The sequence below is a fragment of the Patella vulgata genome, chromosome 2 (genome assembly GCF_932274485.2).
Source record: "Patella vulgata chromosome 2, xgPatVulg1.2, whole genome shotgun sequence".
In the NCBI taxonomy this organism is placed as follows: Eukaryota; Metazoa; Mollusca; class Gastropoda; family Patellidae; genus Patella; species Patella vulgata.
In genome coordinates, this window is record NC_065880.2 from 31,005,761 (window position 1) to 31,032,780 (window position 27,020).

The following is a 27,020-nucleotide window of genomic DNA, read 5'->3' on the forward strand; positions in this document are numbered from 1 at the left end:
CTATTTAAACGCGCGAATCGGAAATGTTAGTTCTGATTTGTAATTTCTAGGCAATTCAGAGCGCAATTTTCGATTTTGAGAAGGTCTCGAACCGTTCCAATAAAGGAGATGTCACGTTGTTCAATCTTTAAATAGTTGGTTTTGTTCTGGAAGCTCTGAACTACTGAGTGACCTAAGGCCCCGTAATTATATTTCATGGTGTCAACAATGTGACTTTCATTTTCTCTTATGGCTTTTATGGATTCTAGTACATCATTGACTTTCGCCTTATACCTGTCAGGAAATCTTAATTCAAACCTTTTGTTACCAATTTACGACCAAAAGACAGATGTCAATGAGACAAGGTAGAATTATTTAAATATATAATCGTAGTAAGTTCATATTACATGCATTCACCAATCGACTTGACACTTTCATATTTAGTTAAACTTTATTTCGCCCCGACTAAACATGAGCGTTGATACCAACCATGACCGAATTCCACGACCCCCGAGGACATACGATATTGATCATATCCATAAATAAATATGTCATTTTATTAATTATATTTTATATTGTGAGGGTGTCTTTCCTTATCTTGTCCTTAACAATGCATTCAAGTTGAAAATATTGTCAGGCGATGAACTCTTCTGTCATAAATGAATTGTTATCGCCTTACATTGTACAATTAACGCAGCATAATTTCGTGGTGGAATACTATGGACACTCCATTGTTACAATCTATCTTACCCATATTTTATTGAGTAAAGATAGGGTAGTGTAAGATAAATTTAATGTAGCACTCGGATTTTGTGATAAATACGACATTCGCGAAAATTACGCTCTCATTAAGCACGATTAAAATACGGTGTCCAAAAATCCCGAAGGAAAGCATAGGCCGCACAAACGATCAAATTTCGTATTTCGAGGTTTTTATAATTAACACAACCTTCAATTTCCTACAGGGATACTAAATAAACTTTCAAAAGAATGCCCATTACTTCTGCCCAGCGTAATCCAGTTTATTCTTTATATTGTATAAAGTTGGCTTTTAGTTTTGGTCTGACAATTTCCACAATCGTAGAAACTGAAAATAACTAACTTGGTAATCTTTTGATCATGTTTTTGAATGACTTTTGGGCTAATCAAATTTACACAATCTTGTTATTGCTGATCGAGAATCGAGAGGTTTTTTATAATTCTCCATTAAATTCGAAAACTGTCCTAAAAGAAAAAAATGTTTCGTGGAAAAGTATGAGAAATAAACGAAAATTAGAAATAAAACAATTGAATCATTCATTGTAAGTGGACTATTACACAAAACAATCTATTTATTTTATTCCATGCGATGACCTCAAATCAAAAACAACAAAAAATACATCTATTAAGGTTATTATTTTCGAATTAATTTCTACCGTAATGTTTTTAAAATGGCCATTCAATGGAAAAAAATGGCTACAATACAGAAATAATAATTTAATGATAAATTTGTGAGGAAAGTTTAGCGTAACTTTTCCGGTTTTGCCTCACGGCATACTATTATTGATGGGGGCTAGTGTGGCTGGACGCGTAAGGCGCTAGATGAGTTCTTGGTTCAGAGGCGGTGTTGTCCAGCTTGTTGTCCTCTTGTCATTGGTAGAGGACGGAGAGACTGACACGGAAGAACGCTTAGTCGTTCGGATGAGAACCCATGTGCTTTTTTCATTATTCCCCAATCTTGAAACAGAGCACTCTACTACTCCTTAACACCAGGGTATGTTTCATGTAAAGACATTTATTTAAGTGGTATGTTAAAATTTCTTTGTCACGCGCCTTTCGAAGAAGGTGGGGGACTCTTTTGGGATTGCTGCGCGGGCGTGTGGGGTGCTCACTGTTGGCTTGTATTAGTCTATTTATGCCATATCAAAGATTTTAATGATGAACACGGAGATTCCACAACCTGTTTAATGACCCAACCTTAAAACTAAGTACCTCATTTCTTTGATTGTATCAACAACCTTAAAAGTTACAAATCTTCTAGTCTAGGAACTTTTAAAAAGGTCTTTTTGTGTGCTTTTGTGTTGGCGCGTATGGTCGGTGGACGCTATATTACCATATGCATCTTTCGTTAATTAAAACCATTATAATTGTAATAATTAAACCCTACTATCAGTTATTAGATAAAAGAAGAAAGGCGGTATTAATCAACTATTGTTACCATTGAAGGGTTATTTGTAGCAATCCAATGATTATCGATAGATATAAGGATTTTGAGAACCTAAAAGCATCTGGCAAATGTTGCCGGAACTTGAATCATCCATTATACATAATCTGATGCAAACGACCCCCTTGTTTTTGATATCCACAGAAGACAACGAAATTCCATTATACAAATACAAAAGTAAATGTGAATGGCAGAGAGAGTATGTATATCCTGTTTCGTGCATAATGTGATAGCTAAGCCAGCGGTGTAACACATGAATTACCCCAACAAAATATATTCACCAAACAGAGGCGGTGTAATACATGCATCACCCCAACAAAAAATATTCATTAAAACAGAGGCGGTGTAACACATGAACCACTCAAACGAAATATACACAGATGCGTTGTAACACATGAACTACTCAAACATAATCATATTCATTAAACATTGTGTACTATATAATTTCAACCTACACTTTATTTTAAATCCTGTGATTTAAACATCTTCCTCTACAAAGGGTTATACCACATGGCCATGTGTCCATTTTATTGAGTAAACACCGAAAGCGGTACGTCTTTCACTCTCTATTACATAACTATATATTATATTTAAATAAACGTAAAAGCAGCGACCGGCATATGTACAATATTCGAGACATATGCGGTAAACATAAATTAATGAATGTTTCATAATTTGCAATTGTGAATTCAAATTGATCACGTGGACATTTTTGAGTTTATCACATTTGTGGACATTTGTTAAAGGTGAGGGGAGCAGGGAGCTCATGCGGCGGGGTGATTTGTCGGTTTGATATTATATTCTTTTCTCGAGCATATGTATAGATTTAACAAGAGCAATTGATCTGTTTTATCAGATGCACATACGGAAATAAAACTATAGTAATTACGTAAGATCGATATGGCAGTAGTTTTAAGTCTTGAAAGGTTTGTAAAATTCAGTCGAGATTTCAAATTTGCTACTCTCTGACGCAATATTGTTGTGGTAAGTGAATCTGTTACCTTGCATATAAGTATTATTCTGTGCACCTAATCTTGCTTTAAGTTGATCTACTAATTAACACTGATGGGGTTCTCGTAGACTGCACTTGTTTAATCAAAATATCCCGAGAAAGTTCATCGGGATTTTCCCGACGTGGTTTCCCCTTGTCAGTGGTGCAGAACGGAGGGCCTGACAAGGACAGCTGTCTAGTCCTTCGGATGAGACGAAAAACCGAGGTCCCGTGTATATATGCACGTAAAAGATCCCCTGGCAGTTGGAATTCGATATAAGAGTAGGCGATAGTGCCGCTGTCCGGGCAAAATTTCCCTCATAGCACACTGTATGGCGTATGCCCGTCTTCATTAGCCCAGTATAGGAGCAGAACAGTAGGACGTTAAACCCCATTTCATTTCATTTCATTTCATTTCATTTCATTTCATTTCATTTCAAAATATCCATATGTTTATTGAATTTTATTTCGATTTTACAAAGACTTATTTTATCAAACCAGTGTAGTGGATACATTGTATGCCCTTAAATATTGCATACTTTGGGAAAGTATTGCATGTTTTCGCATGTAGGAACAGTGCAGTCCTCTCGCTTGGAAAAGGGTATCAAGCTAGTAAAAAATGATGTATACTCATTATCTATCACTAAAACAGTGATAGATACTTTAGATAGGAAGAATTCGAATTAAGACAGGTATCCAAATTCCCTTTCCCGAATTTAAGCATGTAACACTATGCCCTTCCACAGATATGTGTGACATGGAACCCACGAAAGATAATAGGCCTTATCACCCACAGCGCTTATATTAGACCATTCGGCCATCCAGCCAGAAATTTAGGTAAGTTGATGATCCAAACAATAGAAAACGACCTCACCTACTGTCTTATATCGTATGTTAAAGTTTCATACTACATACCACGATTATTGATTTTGAAGAAAACAAAAGAATGTTCATTGTTGATAAATTACATCACTTTCAATAAAGGGTGGTTAGGCTCATAATGATAAATGAAACCAGGTTCATTTAGTTTGCAACAACAGAACTTCAAAACTTGGTAAAATAGATAACTGGAGTTTAAATCCCGTTCGGCACAAACTAGGTCATTGCGGGACTAAAATTGTGGGAGAAATTGATTTCTAGAAACATATGTAACAACGTGTGGGTAAAATAGCAAACACATGTGTGTGTGTGTGTTGGGGGGGGGGGGGGGTTGCTGCACAATGACCGTTAAGGATGTATGTATTACATTTTTGTTTTGGTTTCTTTGAAACGTCAATGCCATGAACAATACTGGAGGTTATCTTTGAAATGAAATGTACAGTGCCTTGTTCTTTAAAGAATAAATAAGATATTGAATTGAGTTGATCTACCGTGTTTTTAATACTGGTTAAGTTTTCGTTTCGAAAGATAAGCAGAAGACGACTTGTTTACTAATTTTAGTTTCAATTTTGACTTACTTTATGAACTCAGGACCAAGAAGTTGATTGTATTACAGAATTGGCTTTATATATAGATCGGTGCATTGAACTAAGTCAGATTGTCATCCCACAAAACAAATCAACCCATAAACTCAAATGAAATAGAAATTTTATTAGTAAACCTGGCTGAAAAATTGTTTTTATGGTCGGAAAGCCGGATATTCTAGCTGATTTAGAGGTCTGGGTATTTTAAAGTAGCACACTTTTTAACTTGCCCGGTTGGATACATTTGCTATTTTTTTAGCCAGTTGTCCCTTTGAAAACATTCCATAGTATTATTATTATTATTATTGATTTATCAACTTTTGCTCACTCACTATTATTAGAGGATAAACAACTGAGATTAAAGGACTAATATGATACAACTTTACAACAAATATATGTAAACTGTTGAAAAGCGCATCGCATTAGGTGTTCTCGAAAGCGTAAGTATCGGATGATATCAAAATTTCGGAACACTAAAGCTTTGTTTATGGGTAGACAATCGAGCAATATCGATTCTATCCAATAGAGAGATATATTTTGTAAAGAAATTGGAAAGGAAGGTGGTAATCATAGATATGAGTTTGGATATATTCCATATAGCGAGTTATCTTATTTGAAATTAATATATTATTCGACATGCTTAAATCATCATCATCATCATCATCATCGTCATGTCGTCGTCATATCCACGACCTATGTTATAGCTAATATTATCTAACGTTTGAAACATTACAGGTGAAGGTTTTTAAGTGTATATTGAGGGGAAGGGGGATTCAGTTACAAGAAGAATTAAGAAGATATTCAAGGTTAAAATTCAAAATGGCAGGCAATTCCGGTCAAATAAATGGATCAGCTGACATATTACAAAAGGTATGGAGCACATTAAAACTACTGTAGAATTATGAGTTTCCAATGTTAGTGAGATGACGTTCTTAGTCATAATTATTTGTTATCGCAAACAGGAACAACATCTAGTCCTTCTCGTTGGCGTGCACTTAAAGGAACCCTTGACAGTTGGAATTAGATGAAGAGTACACGGGTAAACCTTGGTTTTTCGAACCATCCCACCGACTAGGTACTTTCATTGTCAGTTTCGCTAACATGTAAAGGACGGGATTGGAACCCGTGCCAAGACCGCTCGATCGACTATCACGCGCCCTGATCATTCTTACGAAAAATACAATATAATTTTATCACAACCGAAGTTATAAAATTTAATGCATCAGATTCTAGTCTGGTGTCTATGTTTGTTATTGATTTTAATGATTTAACTTATCTACTATGTAGGGGGGTTGGATGGCTGAATGGTTAACGTGCGCGCGCTGTATCATAAAGTCTGTCATTGAGTCGACTGGTGTGGTATCGAATCTCCGGTTGTACGTGACAAGGAGTAGGGTCGCCTGTCCAACCTCGTGGGTTTTCTCCGGGTCCTCCGGTTTCCTCCCACTGCTAAAGACCCCTACGCGCAAGCGAATTATTGAAATAAAATTAAACCATATGTTAGTCCCGAAATGACCTAGTTTGTGTCGAGTGGACGTTAAACCCCATTTCTCTCTCTCGTATCTACTATGTAGCTATTTCACGAGACATTCCAACCAGTCGCATAATCCCCCACGGAATACAATCAAATATAATGTATGAATATAGGCGTTTTTAATAATAAATACGAACATAAAGACAATATTCAATCAACTGTACAAAAAACATTATTGTTCTAAACGTATTCAAATATAGCACAATAAAGGTACAACAAATGTATGTTCGCTAGGAAGCGTATGCATAACTTCCCTCGTACACGAGATCTTTCTGTCGCTTTAGCAAGTCTACATTGATTTATATCTGCTAACACATGAGTATTGAGCTGCTTGCTCACTAACCAGGAGGTCCAGGGTTTGATCCCGCTGTTGGCCGAGAACATTTCCAAAGATTTTCAGCTGTTTACCTTTGTCAGTTGTAAAGAATGGGGGGGGGGGGCTGGCAAGGAACTGTTATATCTGTCGGATAGGACGAAAAACGTGTAGGCCGTAGCCCCGCTGTCCAGTCAAAATTCCATCATAAACTCCATTTAATTTCTTCTATAACAGACAACGAGGATCAAATAAACAATCGAATACAAAAACACGAGACAGATGTTGTGTTCGGTTTATCAGGTAAATCAAATCACTTTACAAATCAGATTTTCTGTAACAATTACAAAAAGGGTTTGAAATTAGAAACTGTAAATTGTAACATAATTAGGTCTCTCGTAATTGCCGTAAACAGAAAACGATTCGAACGCAGCAATAGTTAAATGTTGGTGGTTATAATATCAGCATGGTTGGAGACACAGTTTAGATGGTTTTGAAATCCCACTTTTTGTAAGCTTAGATTACACGTAGGAGTGTATAATATTGTCATCACCACTGCCTCTCCATCCCCGATTATCAAAAACGCTTTACACGTCAGAGCTTTGGGGATTTGTTTTCTAAACTTGCTGGGTTTGTTTAAATGGGATCATTAAATTGTTGAAATTGAGATTTTGGGTAGATGTATTGCCACGGACACGGTATCCCCTTAAACTCTCTACAGAGTTTTCGGTCCTACTAATCACCCACATAAGTGAAACTGAGAATAGAAAACATATTGTGGGTTCTTGTCAGTGATTAGTAATAGTAAGACCGTCTTTTGTTTTTGTTTTGTTCGTAATGTCTTTAAAATTTTTTTATGAAATCATTTAAAATATTGGATATGATGTGTAGGATATTCATCTATAATACATCTTTCCTTGTCCGTCACATTTTACAATGCGCTACTGACAAAAAACGCTATTGTCGGCGATTAGTAAGACCATTTAAATTTTGAATATGTGTAGAATAAGCATATCTATAAGATATATTTCCTTGTCGGTCACTTTTTGCAATACCTTGGGTGAAAATATGAAAGTCACCAACGTAAATATGAAAGCCACTTTCAAAAATGTGAAAACTGCCTTCGAAAGTGTTAAAGTCACCTTCCAAAATGTGAAAGCCAACTTTCAAAATGATCACAACGGCGCATATTGTCCTATATTCAACCCTAAAAATCTCTTAATATTTGATGTTTGATGGGTGTGCTGAAAAAATCCGTATTGCACACGAGGACATAAATATGTATTGTAGGTTATCTTTTAATAAAATCAGCACACCTTCTATTGATTGTTTCCAGATGATTAGATCCAACTCTATCAATCACGTTGTTTTTCTTCACTTTCAACAAATCAATCTACTTTTATTTTCACATCTCCAATTTCTAACAACTAATGAAAAAATAAATCACAAATCATGTGACCTGTAGTAACCCGCGAAGCATGTCACTAATATTCCCGCCAAATATCTCAACGTCTGTCATTAATATCAGCAGCCGAGAGTGTGGAATATCAGCTCGTTTCCCACCAAGATTCGCTGGTTTGTGAAAAACAAATTAAGTAATTTAAACTGACTGTTGGAACTGTGTCTGGCTTTGTCTTTAAATATTGATTCATGTTCTTCTTTCTCGCCTTTGTTCATTCTACGAAGACGTTCATTTCCTTCAATTTCTTGTGGTAATTTAAATAGCGAGGCGGGCAAAATTTAGTTTACTGTTGTTTTTATCCGATTGTTGCAATTGTTATCAATATGGAATTGAATTTAAGCTTGTTTTGCGTCAACTGTGAATTAGTTTATATACTTTTTACAAATAGGATTGACTGCATATAAATTCACACCATGAAATGTGATTTTTGAAATGTAAAATTTAAATGCAATTGAAGATTTTTTAGTGAATAAATAACTCTGCAAGCTTTACGATCAAATAAACAAATCAAATAATATGAGATTGGTAATGAATAATCTAAATGTTTACGTTATTTAAATGCATTAAATTTACATTCCAAAGTAGACAATAAGCTGGTGATTTAGAATTAATATTAAAGTTTTCGAATTTTTGCCTGTAAACATTTGTTTTGAATCGTACAGTCAGCTAGTTTCCATTTTGTATTAAATTATGTAAATACGACGATTTATTTAATAGTGATAAAATATTTATGAATCTAGCAAGTTTTCCAGTACAATATTGTCTTACGACCATTAGGCATTTTCAGGACGATTAAGCCGGTGTGATGTTAGCTGTTTAGATTCCTATAACGGGATGACAATTTTTGATCCGTCGCAAACAAAGACTGAAGTGCATGCACGTCACCTGTAGGAATTATGGCTAGAACGCCCTATATCCCTTCTTGTTTGAAGGGTTCACATTGCTTACATGTGCAAACTTTGTAATATTGTTGTATTTCTCTATAGAGTTGTAAGCGCCACTCCGATAGTTACTTTAATCCTACACGCTACGTTTCAAGCAGTGTTTGGTGTACATGCACCCCCGTCCAAATGGACTATCGGAATTTTTATATTTTACAATGTAAGAATTGGCTCAATATTTGATTGATATCGCGTGTGTCGTCTTAGATCTTAGAACAAATCGGGAAATTGTTCAAACAACATTGATTACTAATAAAGATAGAACATTAGATATTAACAGATTTTACCATTATCAGTTTGGAGAAATAAAATATTATTTTCTGGTGAGGATTCTTGAATCCAGATTATGTACATTGGTTATTAAATAATATACCTCTCTATAAGTAGAAATCAGTCGAGTTCACCACTTTTAGTAAGTTGTGACGGAAGCAAGATACAGATATACTTTTCTGTAGACTGAATTACTTTTTCTTTACACTTTAGTTTGCTCAATACTGAGAGACTTACTTTTTCTATAGACTGACTTGGTCTACAGGATGACTTACTTTTTCTACAGACTTACTTTTTTCTATCAACTTAAGTTCTCTCGAACAAATGAAAACATATCTCGTGTGTTTGGAAGTGACCGGAGTAGTATTAATGAACATTAGTATTTGGGCTTGATGGATCAAAAAGTATTGATTAACAATAAAGATGTAGCCAAGTCAGATAACGACAGATATTATCTTTTGTAACGAATGTAATAACTTTATTTTGATGTTATGATCTCAAGGGGGTGTTTGAGTTTGAGCTCTTCGGTGGCTATTTACTTTCTTCAGTGGGTGGGTGTGCCGCTACTTACATAACAATTGTACGAAGAAAAAAATAAGGTCGCTGGTCCTACCGTACTAGATTTATATGGGTTCTCTGCTCCTTTCTTTCTGCCAAGTAATATTTGGCGCTTAAACAAAATTATAAAATATAGATTTATTAAGTATGTGTTACGTTTCTAAATTGCCAAATGTTATCTATACCAGTTGCTACAATGTCATATGTATGTAGTGGACATGGTCGTAACTGAGAAAAATGAAAATAAAACCAACACACTGTATAAGTTGTGTGATTGCGATTGGCTTACTCTTCATTGTAATAAACAATATTCTCGTTAAAATGGGTGCACGAATCTATTACTGGTTGTTGAATGATATCCCCCAAAACGATGCCCAGATATCATGCATATGAACGCGGTTTTATAGTCTTGGCTTTTCCTGTTACCATGTAAGGTTATTGAGTCTTCTCTTGTTGCCAGCACCTATTGTTCTAAATGACCCATGATATGCCCTACAACACTATCCTTAGTGTTGTCAGTTTCCAGGAATCAGACAACAGTGTTCGGGATATAAATTAAATATCACATGTTTGCTGGTGCTTTCGTTGCCCATTCAGAAGACGATATTCATTTTTTTTTGGCCATTGGTCCGAAAAGTCACTGAATAACTCTTCCATATTGCCCGTCTTTAGTGAAACAGACAATCATTTAACTGATAAAAGCTAAATTATGGTAGCATTCTGAGCAGCCACACAAACTTTGGAATTCTGCTTTAGGATGTTGACCAGTTCCCGACAAGGCAGTATAGCATGTACCAAGGGAAACATTTTTCCATGAAAAAACTCATGAATAGAATACATATGAGTTTCTATCACGGTAGTAGCCTAAGTGTCGGATGCAACATGATGGTGGATGTTGTATGTTATTGAGAATATCATAATTATGTTGTCATCGTCGACAAGGAGAAGGAAATTGTCGCCGTTGGTTGTTTATTGATAGATCTAAGACAGAACGAGCTCTAAAACCTTCTTTGGTAAAGCTGGTAAATTCCTGGATCTTTCTCGGTAGATACATCTATCCTAAACTGCATAGCGTCGGACGGCCTGGGGCACTTCACAGTTTTATAAATAATGATAAAATAATTAGTAATCACAATTAACTGTTTAAAACTTGGTTATAATGCAATCATTTTAATCGGTTACACTTGCTGCTAGTCACTTTTAATATCACTGTTATTCTTGCTGGGTAATCGTCTAGGATCAGCACGACCTCAATCCTTCATGTCGGCAATGAAGGCAACAATCGTTATCTTGGGCTCATTATAGAATGCTGGTAAATAAAAACTCCAAATGCGTTACATTCCGTCTTAGTGCCTTTACCCTGAAAACAATGTTGATCTTGTTTTGTTATAATAGTTACCTATATTTATTATTCATCATTTTGATAAACATATTCATACGACATGAGGTCACTGCACTAAGTAAAGAAGACGAAAACCTCAGGTACTCACCAGAGTATAGCTCACCTTGCTGGACTGGGAAAATTAACACATACTACAACGAATTTAAGATCGTGGACTAAATCCGTCAAGCCTGCTGGCAAAGTTTTGTAAATCTACTTTAAAGTTTTTAATTCTAAGGGGTATTAGTTCATCACTGTAAGTTTTATTCACATTTTCGTGTGCTTTTTATTCTTGGAAAATAAAAACTTAAAATGATGTAATGTTTTCTTTATACCAATTTCACAATGTCCATCAGATTCATGGTTGAGTGAACAGACAGTAATCAATTATTCTAGTAAAATCTAATTTCGTTTCTATTTTATAAAAATATATTTCTATGTGAGATTTTCAACATACCAATTCTATGTTGCAAGCGAGGTCATGTGATTGATTTATGGAATCTGTCATCAGGATGACCAAATATGGCACATAATTGATGCTCATTAAGGGAGCAATCAGTGAATCGGATGATATCGGTATTATTACCGCTCTTTGATTAGATTCGTTAAATATTCGTTAAAGTTTCTGTATTGGCGAGTTGAAGCCCAGGGGAATATCTTATTATGTAGTTTGTCTCTATTTAACGTTTATCGGTTTATTTGACGGCAGATTTGTATAGGATTCATGTCGAATAGTACATTTAAATATTCCAAAGATTTGGTTTCTAGCTTAAGTCCACGAAATGCAGAAATTAATAATAATCATATGTATGTGTAAAGAAAGCTTCGAACCCCGCAACAGAAATGAAATGAAATGAAATGGGGTTTAACGTCCCACTGTTCTGCTCCTAAACTTGGATAATGAAAACGGGCATACGCCATACAGTGTGCTATTGGGGGAAATTTTGCCCGGGCAGCGGCGCTACGGTCTACTCTTTTATCGAATTCCAACTGCCAAGGGATCTTTTACGTGCACGCCAATATTTAAACGGTACCTCGTTTTTTCGTCCCATCGGAACGACTAGACCCCGCAACAGTGTTGGATGCTCTGATAATAGTCCACATTATAAAGAATAGAATAGCACGTCACACCTAGTATAGAGCGAGAAACAAATTATAACATTTTATCAGCAACGGAAATGATCATAACAGAAGCCAGACAAACGTTTAACATATAGTACATTAAGGACTTGTATCCACACTTGAATTCGATAGTACAACAATAAAAGGAAATCTCAGTACCAAAGTATCTAAACAGGTTGAGTTCAAACTAAAAACATTAAAGATACAAGAAAGTGTCGATGGTTTATTTGGATTCAATGTGGTTATGTTAAATGTCTTGTGAATTCTAAACTTTTATTTTACCTAAATTGGTTTATTATTTACTAAGAAAGAGATACCTATCTATTTATAGCGGGTCTAGTAGACATTTTACAAAGGAATACCTAGTTATTTATAACAGGCCTGGTAGACATTTCTTTTTTTTTTAGAAAAGGACCCTCAGTTATCTTTAGCTGGTCTAGTGGACATTTTTAGAAAGGGATATCTGGGCTAGCAGATAAAGCGGTACCCAGGAGTTTGTAGTTGGGCTAGTAGATACCAAGAAAGGAATACCAAGTTATTTATAGCTGGGCTAGTAGATAGTTTTTTAAGAATGGGGTACCTAGTTATTTATAATTATTCATGTTCAATCGTGTTTTATTTACTTTGCCGCCAAACGGTTATTTTATATGCCGTTAACTAAACACATGACATGGATAAACCCATATTAATCTAGTTCGTGGTTGTTGCTCTTTAATACCCACGATCTGATAGGCAGTTGGAAGACACTTTTTATTTAATAGTAAGCTGCATTAATGGCCATAATCCTTAGTGAATGATGAAGATGATGTTCCTAATGTTGGAAACATTGTAGAACACGGTGTCCCAAGGGGATACTTATTGAAACGTCGTGCTTGTGTATAATACACCAGTGATTGTTGTCCGATATAATTGTGTTAGTTTTGCAATAATGACATTTACAAACCATTGTGTTGAATTATTAGGAATGAACCATGATCTGTGAAGTATTATTATTTTTAACAATGGATAGCTGTTATGAAACAAGAGTGGGTTAATTTTGATGTTTTTATTATTCAAACATTGGAAAACTAATAAGAATAAGAGCTGAATTTGCAGTTAACCATGTCAACTTGACACTAGGATGGTAGCCAATTTAAAGTTTACAGCCGTTTTGATTGTGGTTTCCCTACATAAATTGATATAAAAAATAAAAATATAGATCTAAAAGTGACGGTGTCTGCCAACAAGGCAGCTGCGGATGCTGTCTTTTCACAGAACTTGTTCTTGTTTTTAGATTCACATTTTGATATTAAAAAAAAGTTTCTTAAGTCGAATTTTGTTGTATTGTTTTATCAAACTCTATATTTTGATATATAATAACATATCGTCTAATGTTAATTTTGAAAGGAATTTATCAGTCTGAGTACATTATTAACAAGTAAAAAGTGCGAGAAATTATCTGAAATCGTTACATAGGGCCATACATTTGAATTCAACTCAGCTGGGTTTGGTTCCAAGAAAAGCATTTCATGTCTGTTAAAGCTGCTCGGGGCAACGTGTTTGCAGCCATTATACGTCGTTCATCTGGCTGTGGAGACTGTAATGGGTTTTCATGCCTCAATCCATTCTTTCCTTTAAATGACCAACTATTAGTTCGGTAATCAATGGCCCGTCTCCATCCTCCGGGCGCTCTTTCCTTAAGTGCAACTCAAGAACTTTATAATTCATACGCCCTGCATGCTACTGACTACTCTCATCCATTTATACATCTAATTAGTAATGATTTCAAACTGTATTTCTTAATGAAATAAAATAGAAACCAAACATGTTTTAATAGCTAAAAAAGCATTTGAACTTCAAAAATATATCAAAGTATCAGGCAATAAATAACAAATGCATCAAAAGATACCCGAATTAAAATATATATTAGGGTATCAGAAAACTTTCAAATTTAAATACAGATTATATGGATATTTTATAGCGAAATTTCAGTAATTTTTTTATTTTTTTGTGACTAAGTATAGCAAAAACATTTTTACAGATCAAATCGCTTGAACATCTGAAATATCGACTTTGGAATTGTAAGACAGTCCTTTTTCACCACTGTCCACTATTTTGACACATTGTCCCTCTTCCACCGCACGTTATCGAGTCCCGCATTGTCCTTATCAGGCATACTAAAGTTAGAGATCATAACTATACACATTCATATATAATTGATGGTATGCCCTGATTAATGATGATTAAAGCAAAAAAAATTAAACCAAGTTAATATAAGATAGTATATGTTTCATTATACTGATTATATTCGTAATGATCCGTGTCATGAGGGTGAGGTGTCATATTTATTTGCAACAAGGAGATTAAGTTGCACAATATGCTATGTTAAATTTGATAATGATTACAATAATTGTAGAATTGTATATACGATTGGAAGTATTATATCACATCATTTTGTTATAATTGTGATGTATAAATTAATAGAGACTCTTATTATATACATTCCCGACCCCCCCCCCCCCAAAAAAAAAAGCAAAAAAAAGAAGCACATCTTAGAATTTTAAACTCGTTTTATGAAAATTGGTCGGTCGGGGCGGGGGGTCGGGGTACAGATAAGTTCAACATTCAGAAGTGGAAATTTAAGAAGCCTATTAATTACTTAGTCCATCCAGGACATGTTTAGTCTCGTATCACGGGTTAAAATTCACTTACCGGTCATGTTGTCATTATTTTCAATATCTTAGATTTACATAAATTCTTTGACATATGTGTGAGATGTATTATTTTACACAAGATGGTGACTACTGGCATTCATGTAAAAAAGGGTATTAATAATTAAACTGAATCTGAAGTAATGTCAAATAAAATATGTAATTTAATTAATAACAAAACATCAAGATAAAATGGGTAAACATATATTTACATTTTTAGTAGTATGTGACCTAAAACATAATAAAAATTCATTAAATGTAATATTTAAAATTTTCTGCAAATCCGATGTATATAGATACAGACGCATGCGGCATTTTCCTTTTCAGAAGTTGTGTGCCAAACTGAAGGCTAATGTGTTACGAACGCCTGGCGCCCATGATACAAACCCGTTACATGGTTGATTAGAAAATACACCTTTATCTTTTGACTCAAGAATCAAAATGGATAAATATAATGGGTATAGCCTTTAGACTAATAATGTATTATTCTAACGTGTCGAGTTTCATGTGTAGGGCGTGGCATGCTTACCCTTTTCTATAACCCATGTCACGCTTTCTGTTACTAGGGGTGGTGTTACTTTACAAATGTTGATATTCAAATTTGGGGCCCCCTTCAAAAGTTGCAGTTACCCTACCTATTTATGAACATATTTTTGTTATTACTTTCTGTATCCTCTAACCCCACTGTACCCCCCCCCCCCCTTCCCACCCCCTGAAGTTAAGGGGTTTAAAATGGGGTTGAAAATCCAGATTTCACCGAATATCTTCATTATTTCTCCCAGTATAAACCTCATCTTGACTATATTAGGGTTTTCGGGGTCGCTGAGTTCATTGGTGATGTTAAATTGGAGATTTGAAAATCCAAAATGGCGGAAATCCAAGATGGCGATATTATTTCATACACGTTGATGATATTTTCTCGGTGTTTAACGACATAACATTTACTGTTACATTTTCTTGTCTATAAAACATTCTATGTATACTTAACTGTATACTCACCTATATTTGTCTATATTCTCACATAAAGTAATACCGTAATGACCTCGCCAAAACCTAAAAAAAAAACGCTCTTAGGCGTGAAAAGAGTTAGGTCAGAAATTTGTATATAGAAACAGCTAACGTATATACCATCACTACCAAACATATCAAAAAGAATATACTAACTCTCTACACAAGATGCCAAAATCTCATCCAAACGCGACAGACAAGGAAAAATGAAAAATATAAAGAGAATGTTAAACTATCCAACACTAAATATTCTGAACTGTTTGATATCTATTGCGAAGATACAGAGATTAGAAAGCACCTAGAAAGTTTTCTTGGTGTGGAAATGGACTCTGTCGAATTTTATTTCTTAGAGAGAGAGAGAGAAATGGGGTTTAACGTCCACTCGACACAAACTAGGTCATTTCGGGACTAACATATCGTTTAATTTTATTTACATAATTCGCTTGCGCGTAGGGGTCTTTAGCAGTGGGAGGAAACCGGATTATTTCTTGGAAGATCAACAAGGTGAGAGGAAAATAGTATGGGAAGAAACTTGATTGATACACAGTGGAGGAAAACTATGGAGACATTGGGGCATTAGAGAAGCGTACTAGCGAGCAGAAGAAGAAGTAACTCATCTAATGCCCCAGTGTCTCCATAGTTTTACTGTTGAGCGGTTTTACCGAATTCCTTTACCAGAATTTATAATTTTGACTAATAATTAAGATCGATTGTATTTGACCTTTTATTATCTTGTGAAATATGGTTGTCAATCGTAATGCGTTAATTATATTGATCTAGTATAGATATAGAATTAATGACTAGGATATAATATGCTATAATCAGATTAACGACGGTGACTTCTAGTAAGTAAACAATCATTAAAATATTAACCGGGTATATTAAACCGAATCCTGCTGTTATTATTATTGTCCTTTTAATTACATGGAAGCTTTATTTAAGGCACCATTTTGTGTCTCAAAGGAACGGTTAATATCTATGATAAACTGATCTAATTAAAATAAGACTGTTTCGGAAATGAAATTTATATGGCTTAAATAGCTGAATAAATGCACAAATATTATTTAAACTGTCTATCAAAGTCAGCAAAATATGTAAATATTGTGAACATTATAAAACCTAATCAACCTCAAGCGGAAATCAATTAAATATCTAACACTGTTCTGCGGAATAATAATTGACCCTATATGCTATATTTTGCGAGTAGATTTCGATTTCTTAAATCAAACGAATTATCGCTTCACATGTTGTTGACAGATTACACTTATTCTTTCCTGTATATTTGTTCGGTGGAGATTGGATCGTTTCAGGTCTTGGGTTAAACATGTGTTGATTTGACTTGTCGTTGAGTTAGTGTTGAGTTATTTTATCTAACTTTACAATCACACAGAGACCTTTTTACACTTATTTCAAATTGAGATATTAACAATTCGCTTTAACTAGGCGTTAACTCTACTCACACATGCGCCTTGCGTCAAACACACACGCTGAATTACAATTTTGAACATCTAACTCACCAATACATCTGTTCCCTTCTGTTCTTTAACACCAATTTAAAGTCCCGATGCGCCATTTTAAGCAATATGAATCACTTTACAACTACGAATATGAATACACATAGTTCGGTTCCGTTCCGTATTTACAACGATATGTGGAATTGAAAATTTCATTGATCTACCCTACTCAAGCGTAATTTCGACAGTCATAAATCAAATGGAGAAGTTATAATGTACGAATCCCCCTAGTCATGGTCACTATACATGTATTTATTTATTTCCAGGACCTCCTTCCCAAACTACCGGTTCCTAATCTCCACTCCACTCTAGAGAAATACCTATCATTAATGAAGACAGTTTTGACGTCGCAGCAATACTCTCGAACCAAATATTTGGTTGCTGAATTCGGTAAATCTGGCGGCGTAGGTGAAAAGGCACAAGAATATGTGATAAAACAGTTTGACCTTAAAGATAATTGGGTAAGTTTCTGAGCACAGATGATGTTATGCTCCATATCTATGCACTCGTTTTTAGTTGTTTTGAAGGCTGGTACGACAGTGAACGTGCGGTGGTACAAGTTGCTTTTTGCTTTTATATTTTTTTAGGTTTTGAGGACGGAGGGGTCTATGTTATTTTTGACGAAATTGGATATTAATTTTCAATATAAAGTTTATGAATTAAACAGTTAAGCTTTAGGTGGTTTTGTGCCCGCGGCAGTGTGTACCTTATCTGATACAATTGTTAATTTATTGTATTATAGGCAACTAACTTTTTTTATATGTACATTTTTAGAGAAGACTCAATCAACGGTTACAAATTTCATTTTAAGTGAATGGGAAATGACATGGTCTTAAGAGATTGATTTCTTGATTTTTCTAAGCAATAAAAATATCAATTCTTAAATCTGCATTTGATGAAATGTGTGACACTTTAGGTGCGTTCACACTACGGGTTTAATCTGAACTGAATTCAGAATAAAGTCTTATTCCGGATGTAGTAGTCACACTCAATTCGCTAAAAACCAAACTGATCGAATCTGAAATAACGAGTCTGCTTATTTTTCCGAATTCAATCTGGAACAACTATTACGAATCGAGTTTTTCGCTGTCAAGATTTGGATGCTTTGCGCTTGATTCAGATCAACGGCTTTACCGAAACCGAATAACTTTGCGCGCTTTTTCCCTTCTACTTCCGTTTTATCGCTTGGAGGGAAACATGTGTATGCAACTGCTAATGTTGATATAGCAAACAACCTAGGTACGGTTTGGGATAAGGCGGAGAGCCTTTTCCTTCCTCAACGTTGGGGAGACGGAGATGTAGAGGTGGAGGGCACGCACCGCAACCAGGCAATTTACAGATGGCTGGCCGAACTTCTGGCAGTCCGGGGATATGAGAGGGTGGCCGATCAGTGCCAATCGCTTTATCCCGAAAGTTCGCCATGATAAATTTGGAGCCAATAAATCCGAATATCATTTTTCACGAAAAAACGACGGGGATTACGGTCCGAGCAAACATTCTGCAAATAAATAAATATAAATATTTCAAACACAAATCAGTTGGGGTATAGTTAACATACCCGTAGCCCTTCTTCACTGAAACATACTGCGGTAAAATCAGCAGTTAAAAATCCAAATACAAAGATATGGTGTGTTCAGACTGATCATTTAAGGTCTAGACCTTAGGGACAGGGCAGGCTAGCTCTAGCATGTATTGTATATAGCAGGATGAAAATGATATAAAATTAATTGTTTTGCATTATGCATGGTTAGTGCTGAAAGGAGTTTAATTGTGAAATGTATCTTCGCTAGTCGAGAGTATTGTACATGTACATACTTGTTGATACATAGTAAATGCGACCAGAAGAGTAATCATCCTCATTTGCCTTTGATCCTGGTGCCGAAGAATTCGTGTCCAGAGCTCAAAGGCAAGATACTGAAGGTGCAAGACCCGGCATCGCTCATGTAGCCTTGCTCACTAAAAGAAATTAAACATTAGCAACAGAAATAATGATAAATAATCAGCAGGATCACCATGACCCCAGGTAGCTATACAAATTCAGTGGGATACGGTTCAATTTGAATTCAATCCGAATAATGTTGTAGTGTGAACGCCGGAATTCGGGTTGAATTCGCATACAGTGTGAACGCATCTTTACTTTACACTACTTTGTTCATTTTTGGATTTGTTAATTCGGAATGCCCTTAAAACATATGGTCATTACGATTGCATTTTTTTTTAAAACAGTTACTATTTCGTGATTTTGTCTTAGTTGTCCATTAGATTTGAATACCAATTCGGTGTGATTCAAAACTTTTTCCAATATGGTTGGGCTGCAAATTCTGTGCCTGTAAATATTTAGCAGGCGATGGAATATCTTCTCATTACAGTTACAGGAGAATCATTAAAGTTTTTCAGTTGAGCATGAAAGACCGGGATATATTTACATTAGTGTAATTTACTGGTGTATATTTGCTCAGAGTGTTTCTTTAGTAAATAAACTTTCTTTAAGATCAATTCTTCTGGTTTTCATTGAATCCTCATTCAATATTCTCGATTTTCGATGTCAGTTTAGTCGAGCTGGAAACTTAAAGAGCTGTTCCAGTTCAACTACTATGAAATGTATCATATCCTGTTATAAAATTTAACATATAACATGGCACAAATTATTTGCAATGCCTAAGACAGCAATCGCAACCTGGAAAGGGGGTAACATAAATAAAGAATGCCTATCTCCACTAATGGACCTGCATACTCACGTTGTCAATTTGAGTAGTTCAAAAATAGTTAGCTTTGAATTGTAACATACACAAAGTTTAAAATACAACTAATACAACATCCGCTATGACACTGGCCTTGTTTTAGAGTGAACGATGATTAGAAATAAAAGGGGGTAATTTATATCCTTAGCAAATAATACGTGTATGAGAACCGCACTACACGCAAAACAAAACCAACAAGACCAACCTGCGGACAAGTCAAACTACATACACTGCCAATCAGTCGACCAGAAGACAGAATATGCTTACGTAATTTTGATATTTTAATTTTGCTTTATTTCAGAGTTATGACTGGTGGTTAGAAGATATGTACATGAAGATCAGATTAGGATTACCGATTAACTCTAATCCAGGGGGTTTATTCCCAACACAAACTTTTAAAAACCAGACACAACATTTACAGTAAGAATATCTTGGTTATTAAGGGGTGTTCGTCATATGATTTATCAAAACGATATTGGAGTTTTTGATTGAAGTGAAACTGATCAATGTAATATTCATTTTCCAGATGATATTGCTGTATAGCCATGCATTTCTTGTATTTAAGGCGGTCATAATAATGATATTGATCTGCACAGAAAATGTTTTTGTTGGTCGGAAATATCGGTTCTAAATTAGATATATTTTCACAAAAAAGTATATAAAATTGACGGTTCTGTTTCAGGTATGCTGCCAAATTATTATGTGGAATTTTAGATTTTAAAGCGAAAGTAGACAAGTAAGTATTACAAAGAATTTATACGCGATTATAAAGGATAAACAAATTCCCAGCCAATTAAATAACGATAGGAAATGAACTGAAATGGAGTTTAACGTTGTCCTACATTTCTGCCCCAATCCGGCTGATGATAAATTACCTACCAAATATAATTAATGTTGTAGGGAGTCCTAAGGTGATAAGCGCAATCAGATCGATTATATGTAATAAATATATCCGAATTGAGAACGACCAGTATAAAGCTGCGTTCACACTAGGGGTTCAATCTGAATTGAATTCAGAATAAACTATTATTCCGGACTTTGGGGATACACCCAATTCGATAAAAACCGACCTGAATCTGAATTAACGAATCCGTATATTTTTCCGAATTCAACCCTGAACAATTATTCCGAATCGGGTTATTCGCAGTCAAGATTTGAGTGTGACACGCTTGACTCAGATCAACAGTTTTACCGGAAACGATAACTTTGCTCGCATGTTGGGATGTAGCCTACATAGCCGCAGCCATTCGTCACTGAAACAAATGCTGCGCTAGTACAGAGTCAAGAGTGAAGTACACGTACATACGTGTTGATGTATAGCAAACGCTATCAAGAGAGTAATCATCCTCATTCGCATTTGATTTTGGTGCAAACGAAATCGTGTCCGGCGCTGCATGGCAAGGTGTCGAAGATGTAAGACCCAGCGTCGCGGATGTAGCCTTGCTTGCCTCAGGAAATTAAACATAAGTAACATACGATCACCAATACGAATGTCTGGCGCATCCATTTTGCATATGTATGACCTTCGCTGCGCATTCAGTGTGGCGCTTTTCATTCTGAATTCAATCCGAATAAACTGTAATGTGACGCACCGCTTTTAAAGCGGGAAAAACCAATCCGAATTCCGGAGACCGGTCTCTGGAATTCGCATTGAATGTGCATGCAGTGTGAACGCAGCTTTAGTTGGACATTTCAGTGATCGGTTGTAGTGGGTTCAAGGCATTTTTATATTAAAGATTTATTACGGATTCAGTACCCCAGTGACCTTGAAAGAAGGATCGAAGCGGTTAAGTAAACATGAAATCATTAGTTTGTAGAATTAGTCATAATGTCTTTGATTTCCTCAATTTGCTTCTTGTCAATACAATAGTGGTTCAATGAAGCGTCCAAAATAAATAGACGTTTGCACTGTTATCCTTAATTTTTCGACTTGCTCCGTTCATGTAATTTTGCATTCTGGCTAACAAATCTGACCAGTCTAGTTTCTTTTTAAATTTGAACTGATGTATTTTTGATGATGTGCATGAATTTAAGAATTTGAAAAAAAAAAAGATGTTCGAAATGTCTGCGCATTTCCGGGCATAGTTTAATTTCAGTGTGACATAACGGTGCAAAGCCATTCAAGAACAGCAACTGGAAGCGGGTTATGAGGTGCTCTATGAATTTAAGTTGATGCATACAACGCTTTTTTTAATTGTTTATCAATGTTAACATTTCAGAGAGAGAGAGAGAGAGAGAGAGACAGAGGGAGAGGGGGAGACAGAGAGAGTATTGACTAATGATGTATATATACTATTATAACTTTTATTTCAGTGGGTTATTAATACCAGAACGTGCTAGTCACAGTAATAAGGGTCAGTTACTGTGTATGGATCAGTGGTATAGGTTTTTATCATCATTTCGTGAACCAGGAGTAGGCCAAGATATCCAGAGACAAGATGTCTGTCCACGGGCCGATGGCAATAATGTAATAGTTGCTTGTAGAAATAGGGTAATATGCTTTAATCCCACCCCTCCATTCATTTTCTTTTGTTTCAAATACATGTAACAATAATGGTGACATGCGTACATTTGATATGTCCGTGTTGTTATCCCTCTTCGTTTTACCCCATGTGGTTAGAGTTGTCTTTAAGGCGAGACGGATCACAGTTTGATTGCGCCATTGTAAAGACGAAATAATATCAGACCTCGTAAAATTAATGGGGAATAGATGTATCGGGATAATTTGATTAAAGGGACATCAAGATGAAAACAAGACTGAGTATTACTTGAAAACCATATCCAGGTTGATATTCTAAATAAAAACTGTGTCCTAAACTTAACATTGGGCTAAACTGTTTGACATTCAGAATTTTCAAGATCTCTAATCACGCATTAGTGTAAATTATTTTATCCTACGCCTTTATAATCACGAGGCTGGATTTGAAATATTTTGTGCCTATATCCGCTTACATGGAAGTCAATAGATCAACTAACCCACATTTTATGTAATAATCTGCTTAATTATATTGTAAATAATATATTCTAAAGCCTAGACTTTATGTTATAATCCTTTTTATTACACTATAAATAATACTTTATAGACCTTAATTGTCTACACTCTATATAATGAGCACATCGAACTTTCGGTCTGTGCCCTTTTTAATCGTAGATTTCCAAAAAGATGTCTCATTACATTTACTTTTTTTCCAGTATTTTAAGTTAAATTGTGGTCCCATAGGAACAGTTCCCTCCATAAAACAAATATTTGAATGTTTAAATGAAATAGTCGATACAGTATTAGATGAACCATGTGAAGCACCACCTATCGGTATATTGTCATCAGCAGATAGAGATCAGTGGGCTAAAGCCAGATTGAGACTTTTAGAAGGTGAGAGAGAGATGGAGAAATGGGGTTTAACTTCCTCTCGACACAAACTAAGTCATTTCGGGACTAACATATGGTTCAATTATATTTCAATAATTCGCTTGCGCGTAGGGGTCTTTAGAAGTGGGAGGAAACCAGAGGACCCAGAGAAAACCAACGGGGTTGGACAAGTGACTCTACTCCTTGTCACGTACAACCGGGCAAATCGAAACCCCGCCAGTTGACTCAATGGCAGACTTTATGATACAACGCGCACGTGCTAACCATTCGGCCCCCACCCCGCTTTTAGAAGGTGAATATAAGAAGTGTTCTGTACAATAACTAGACTAAGAGTATCAAAAATACAAAGTTATGTATTGTTTAAATATGCCAACTTACAATGTGTTATTACAGTTGATAGTAATACGGAAATATAGCTATTTTTTAAAGTCATTTGGCGAATCCCTTGCAAATTACAATATTGTGAATGCTGGATCTCAATAGGGCGTATCAGCACCAAAATGGTTCAATGCTATTTAGTAATTACAAAGATATAACGAACTGAACATTTGCCAACATTCGGCACCCGCTGCAGACAACATAAACGGGATATGATAAAAAAAAAAAAGCTCCACCCGTAATCTTCGCTATAACTTAAGTGGTCTGGGCCTCATTTAAATCTATTGTGAGCATTATCTACCGTTGATCTTTTGATTACGTCTTCTTAATGTTAAATAATCATTTTAATCAATATGAATACATGTTAGCATGGATTAAATCTGATATTTTCCGTAAAATACAAATAACTATCATAGATGTTATGTTTTTTTATGATCTGATAGTTAGCATGAATTAAGTCTAATATTTTCCGAAAATACAAATTCATAGATTGTAGGTTTTTGGTTACGTATATTGTCGATTACTAAAAACCTACGGAAATAGGGGAAATTGTCTGAATGTATCTATGGGAATTTGGGGGGGGGGGGCATCGGCAAAACAAAGTCATACGTCAGATCTAATCATATCTGTACAGGTATTCGAATGTATTACTCATCGGTTTCTGAAATATAAATAAAATATCATAACTATAATTACTAGTGTATATCTTTCACTAGGTTGAGTATGCTTGCCTATCTGTTATTGGAAACTTCATGTAACGGATCATTCCGTATGTGCTTTTGCATTTATTGTAGACCCGGTTAACCAAGCCAGTATTAAAGATATTGAAACAAGCTGTATGTTATTGTGCCTGGATAAACAAACGTTACCTTCTGAAAATTCGTTTGATGACGATATTGGTGACGTAGCATGCCTAGAACACGTGTTACACGGACAGGGATCAAAACGGAACAGTGGAAACAGATGGTTCGATGTCACATTTCAGGTAGACCAAACCTAGCTCGATTTCTAGAAATAGATCTTAGTCGACTTTGCCCAGTTGATTTTCAGGTTTTAGATACATTTATTTGTGATGTATATATTTGCATACAGATAAGCCCTGTTTGCGACGTAAATTCATTAAAAACATGTTTTCCCATTTTTAAAAATCAGTATTATATCTTTATTTCACTGAGCATTGTAGCAAAATGCAGAGTTTAAATATATTTCTTTGAATAATTGTTTATAATAATTTGTAGTTAATCGTAGCAGAAAATGGAACAAATGGCTTTAATTATCAGCATTCTATCTGTGAAGGCATGGCTGTCGTTGATTTCTGTGAACACGCTCTAGTGTATGAGTAAGTATAAAGATGGTGTATTGTTAGCTTTGCATATGTTAAAGGCTCAATACCACTCTTGTTGTAACTGAATAATATGTCCCAATCTTTATTCTGGTCAACAAATTGTACTATTTTAGAATATTTCAATTAATTGATGATACAAATTTCATCTTAACACACCTTATTTAAAAATTTTGAAAAATTCAACATAATGGTTTGAAACGTCTAACGTAAACCTTTTCAAATGAAACTTCGATTTAAAAATATTTTCGAACCCTCTGGACAAGTAAAATAGGATGTAATGGATAATTTACACAACAGGTAGGACACTTAAACATCTAGTACTTAGAATAAGGCTATTTTTTTATTTTCTGGAGCTTTCAAGCCAGCAAGAGTGTTATTGTCCCTTTAAGGTAGATCTTAAATAATACCATACTGTTTAAAATGTCGTTCATGTGAAATGCGGTAACGGATATTCCCTGTGGGACGTTTTATCGGCAATAATTCTAGCGAGCGAAAGAACTGCGGGTACATACCGAAGTTACAAGTAGTCGCTCTTACTGCTACCGTTGTCATTGTGTTGTTTAGTGTATATTTTCGACCTGAATTATCTGATAGAAGTATGTTGTTGATTCAATTGAACCCTACCTTCTAGTAGACCACCAGGGATATCATCATAAAGATCTGCTTAGGGTCATAGGAGTTGGTAATTCTTTGTACTTTCGCCATCATGAAACCCATTTACTATATTTGGTAACGGGATTATTTAAGACAATTCCATATAACTTTACTGATAGAATAGATACGTATAAGTACGAAAAGTCGTATTTTGTTTTAAGTTGCTTTATTGTCCGAACTAATGGTGAGCCAATCTATTTTAGCCAAACAGGTTATCCAATATCCATGTGCCCAAGTTAGAAAGTTATTACTCTAATAATTATTGGATCTCACTTGATCTCTGGGGTAGATATAGATGAAATATTCTTTTTACATAATCGACATCTTTACTAAGATATAAACCAAACCTCGGTTCGTTTGTTTCTTCGTCTACTCCAAGAGATCTGACGCCATCTTTATTTACAGAGAACGTGTAGACAACGTGACGTCATTGAATAAGCAGAAATTGGCCAAACCTAAACAGTTAGAGTGGAATGTGTCGACGGTAACCCTTGACGATATTCAAGTAGCCACGCAACAAATGGATGGGTAAATATTGATTGGTCAAATATGCCATATATCAAGTTTAATTCCGCAGAATTTAAAACTGGCACATACCATTGGATAATAAATGATGGGCACATGTTTGATTCTCACGGTTAATACTTGTGTGTGTATTTGTCGATGTAATAAAGATTATTTTATTGAATAACGAAACATCTGAGCAGATCTCACCATCTTTAATTGGATTCCACGTGTCACGAGGGGAAAGTACCTCATTAAAGAAAAACAGATCATTTTTCATACAAATCAAAGAAAGGTTTCGATTTTTAGCATTCATTGCTCCTTAGCGACTGCTCTGTAGGTCGTTCATTGTTGCTACAGCCCATTTCTCCGCAATAAAGATCTTTTAAATTCTAGTTTGAATCATAAACTTCGACATATTTGTATTAACAAATAACGTCGGTCACGAAAACTGGCGAAGGAAATGGTCAACGTCCTACTTGAATACATTATAATGAAACCACAAAAGGTTCGTCCTAAAGGAACATGCCTTTCAATGTACGAATAGTATCACAACGTATTCTTATAAGCAAATGTGGTATACCGGAATGACATAAGAGAAT

The 27,020-nt window shown here is 35.2% G+C and overlaps 1 protein-coding gene across 1 annotated transcript in view; it reads left to right on the forward strand.

Annotated features, from left to right (window-relative positions):
- The window catches only part of LOC126811076 (vesicular acetylcholine transporter), a 97,955-nt gene that overhangs the window by 53,414 nt on the left and 17,521 nt on the right, over nt 1–27,020 (forward strand). Inside the window, exons 2-10 of the mRNA XM_050536547.2 lie at nt 5,372–5,506; nt 17,696–17,890; nt 20,472–20,590; nt 20,853–20,906; nt 22,484–22,661; nt 23,363–23,540; nt 24,710–24,900; nt 25,154–25,254; nt 26,320–26,442. Coding sequence (XP_050392504.1) covers nt 5,456–5,506; nt 17,696–17,890; nt 20,472–20,590; nt 20,853–20,906; nt 22,484–22,661; nt 23,363–23,540; nt 24,710–24,900; nt 25,154–25,254; nt 26,320–26,442 — 1,190 coding nt within the window. The 5' untranslated portion in view covers nt 5,372–5,455. The remainder of the gene's footprint in view (nt 1–5,371; nt 5,507–17,695; nt 17,891–20,471; nt 20,591–20,852; nt 20,907–22,483; nt 22,662–23,362; nt 23,541–24,709; nt 24,901–25,153; nt 25,255–26,319; nt 26,443–27,020) is intronic.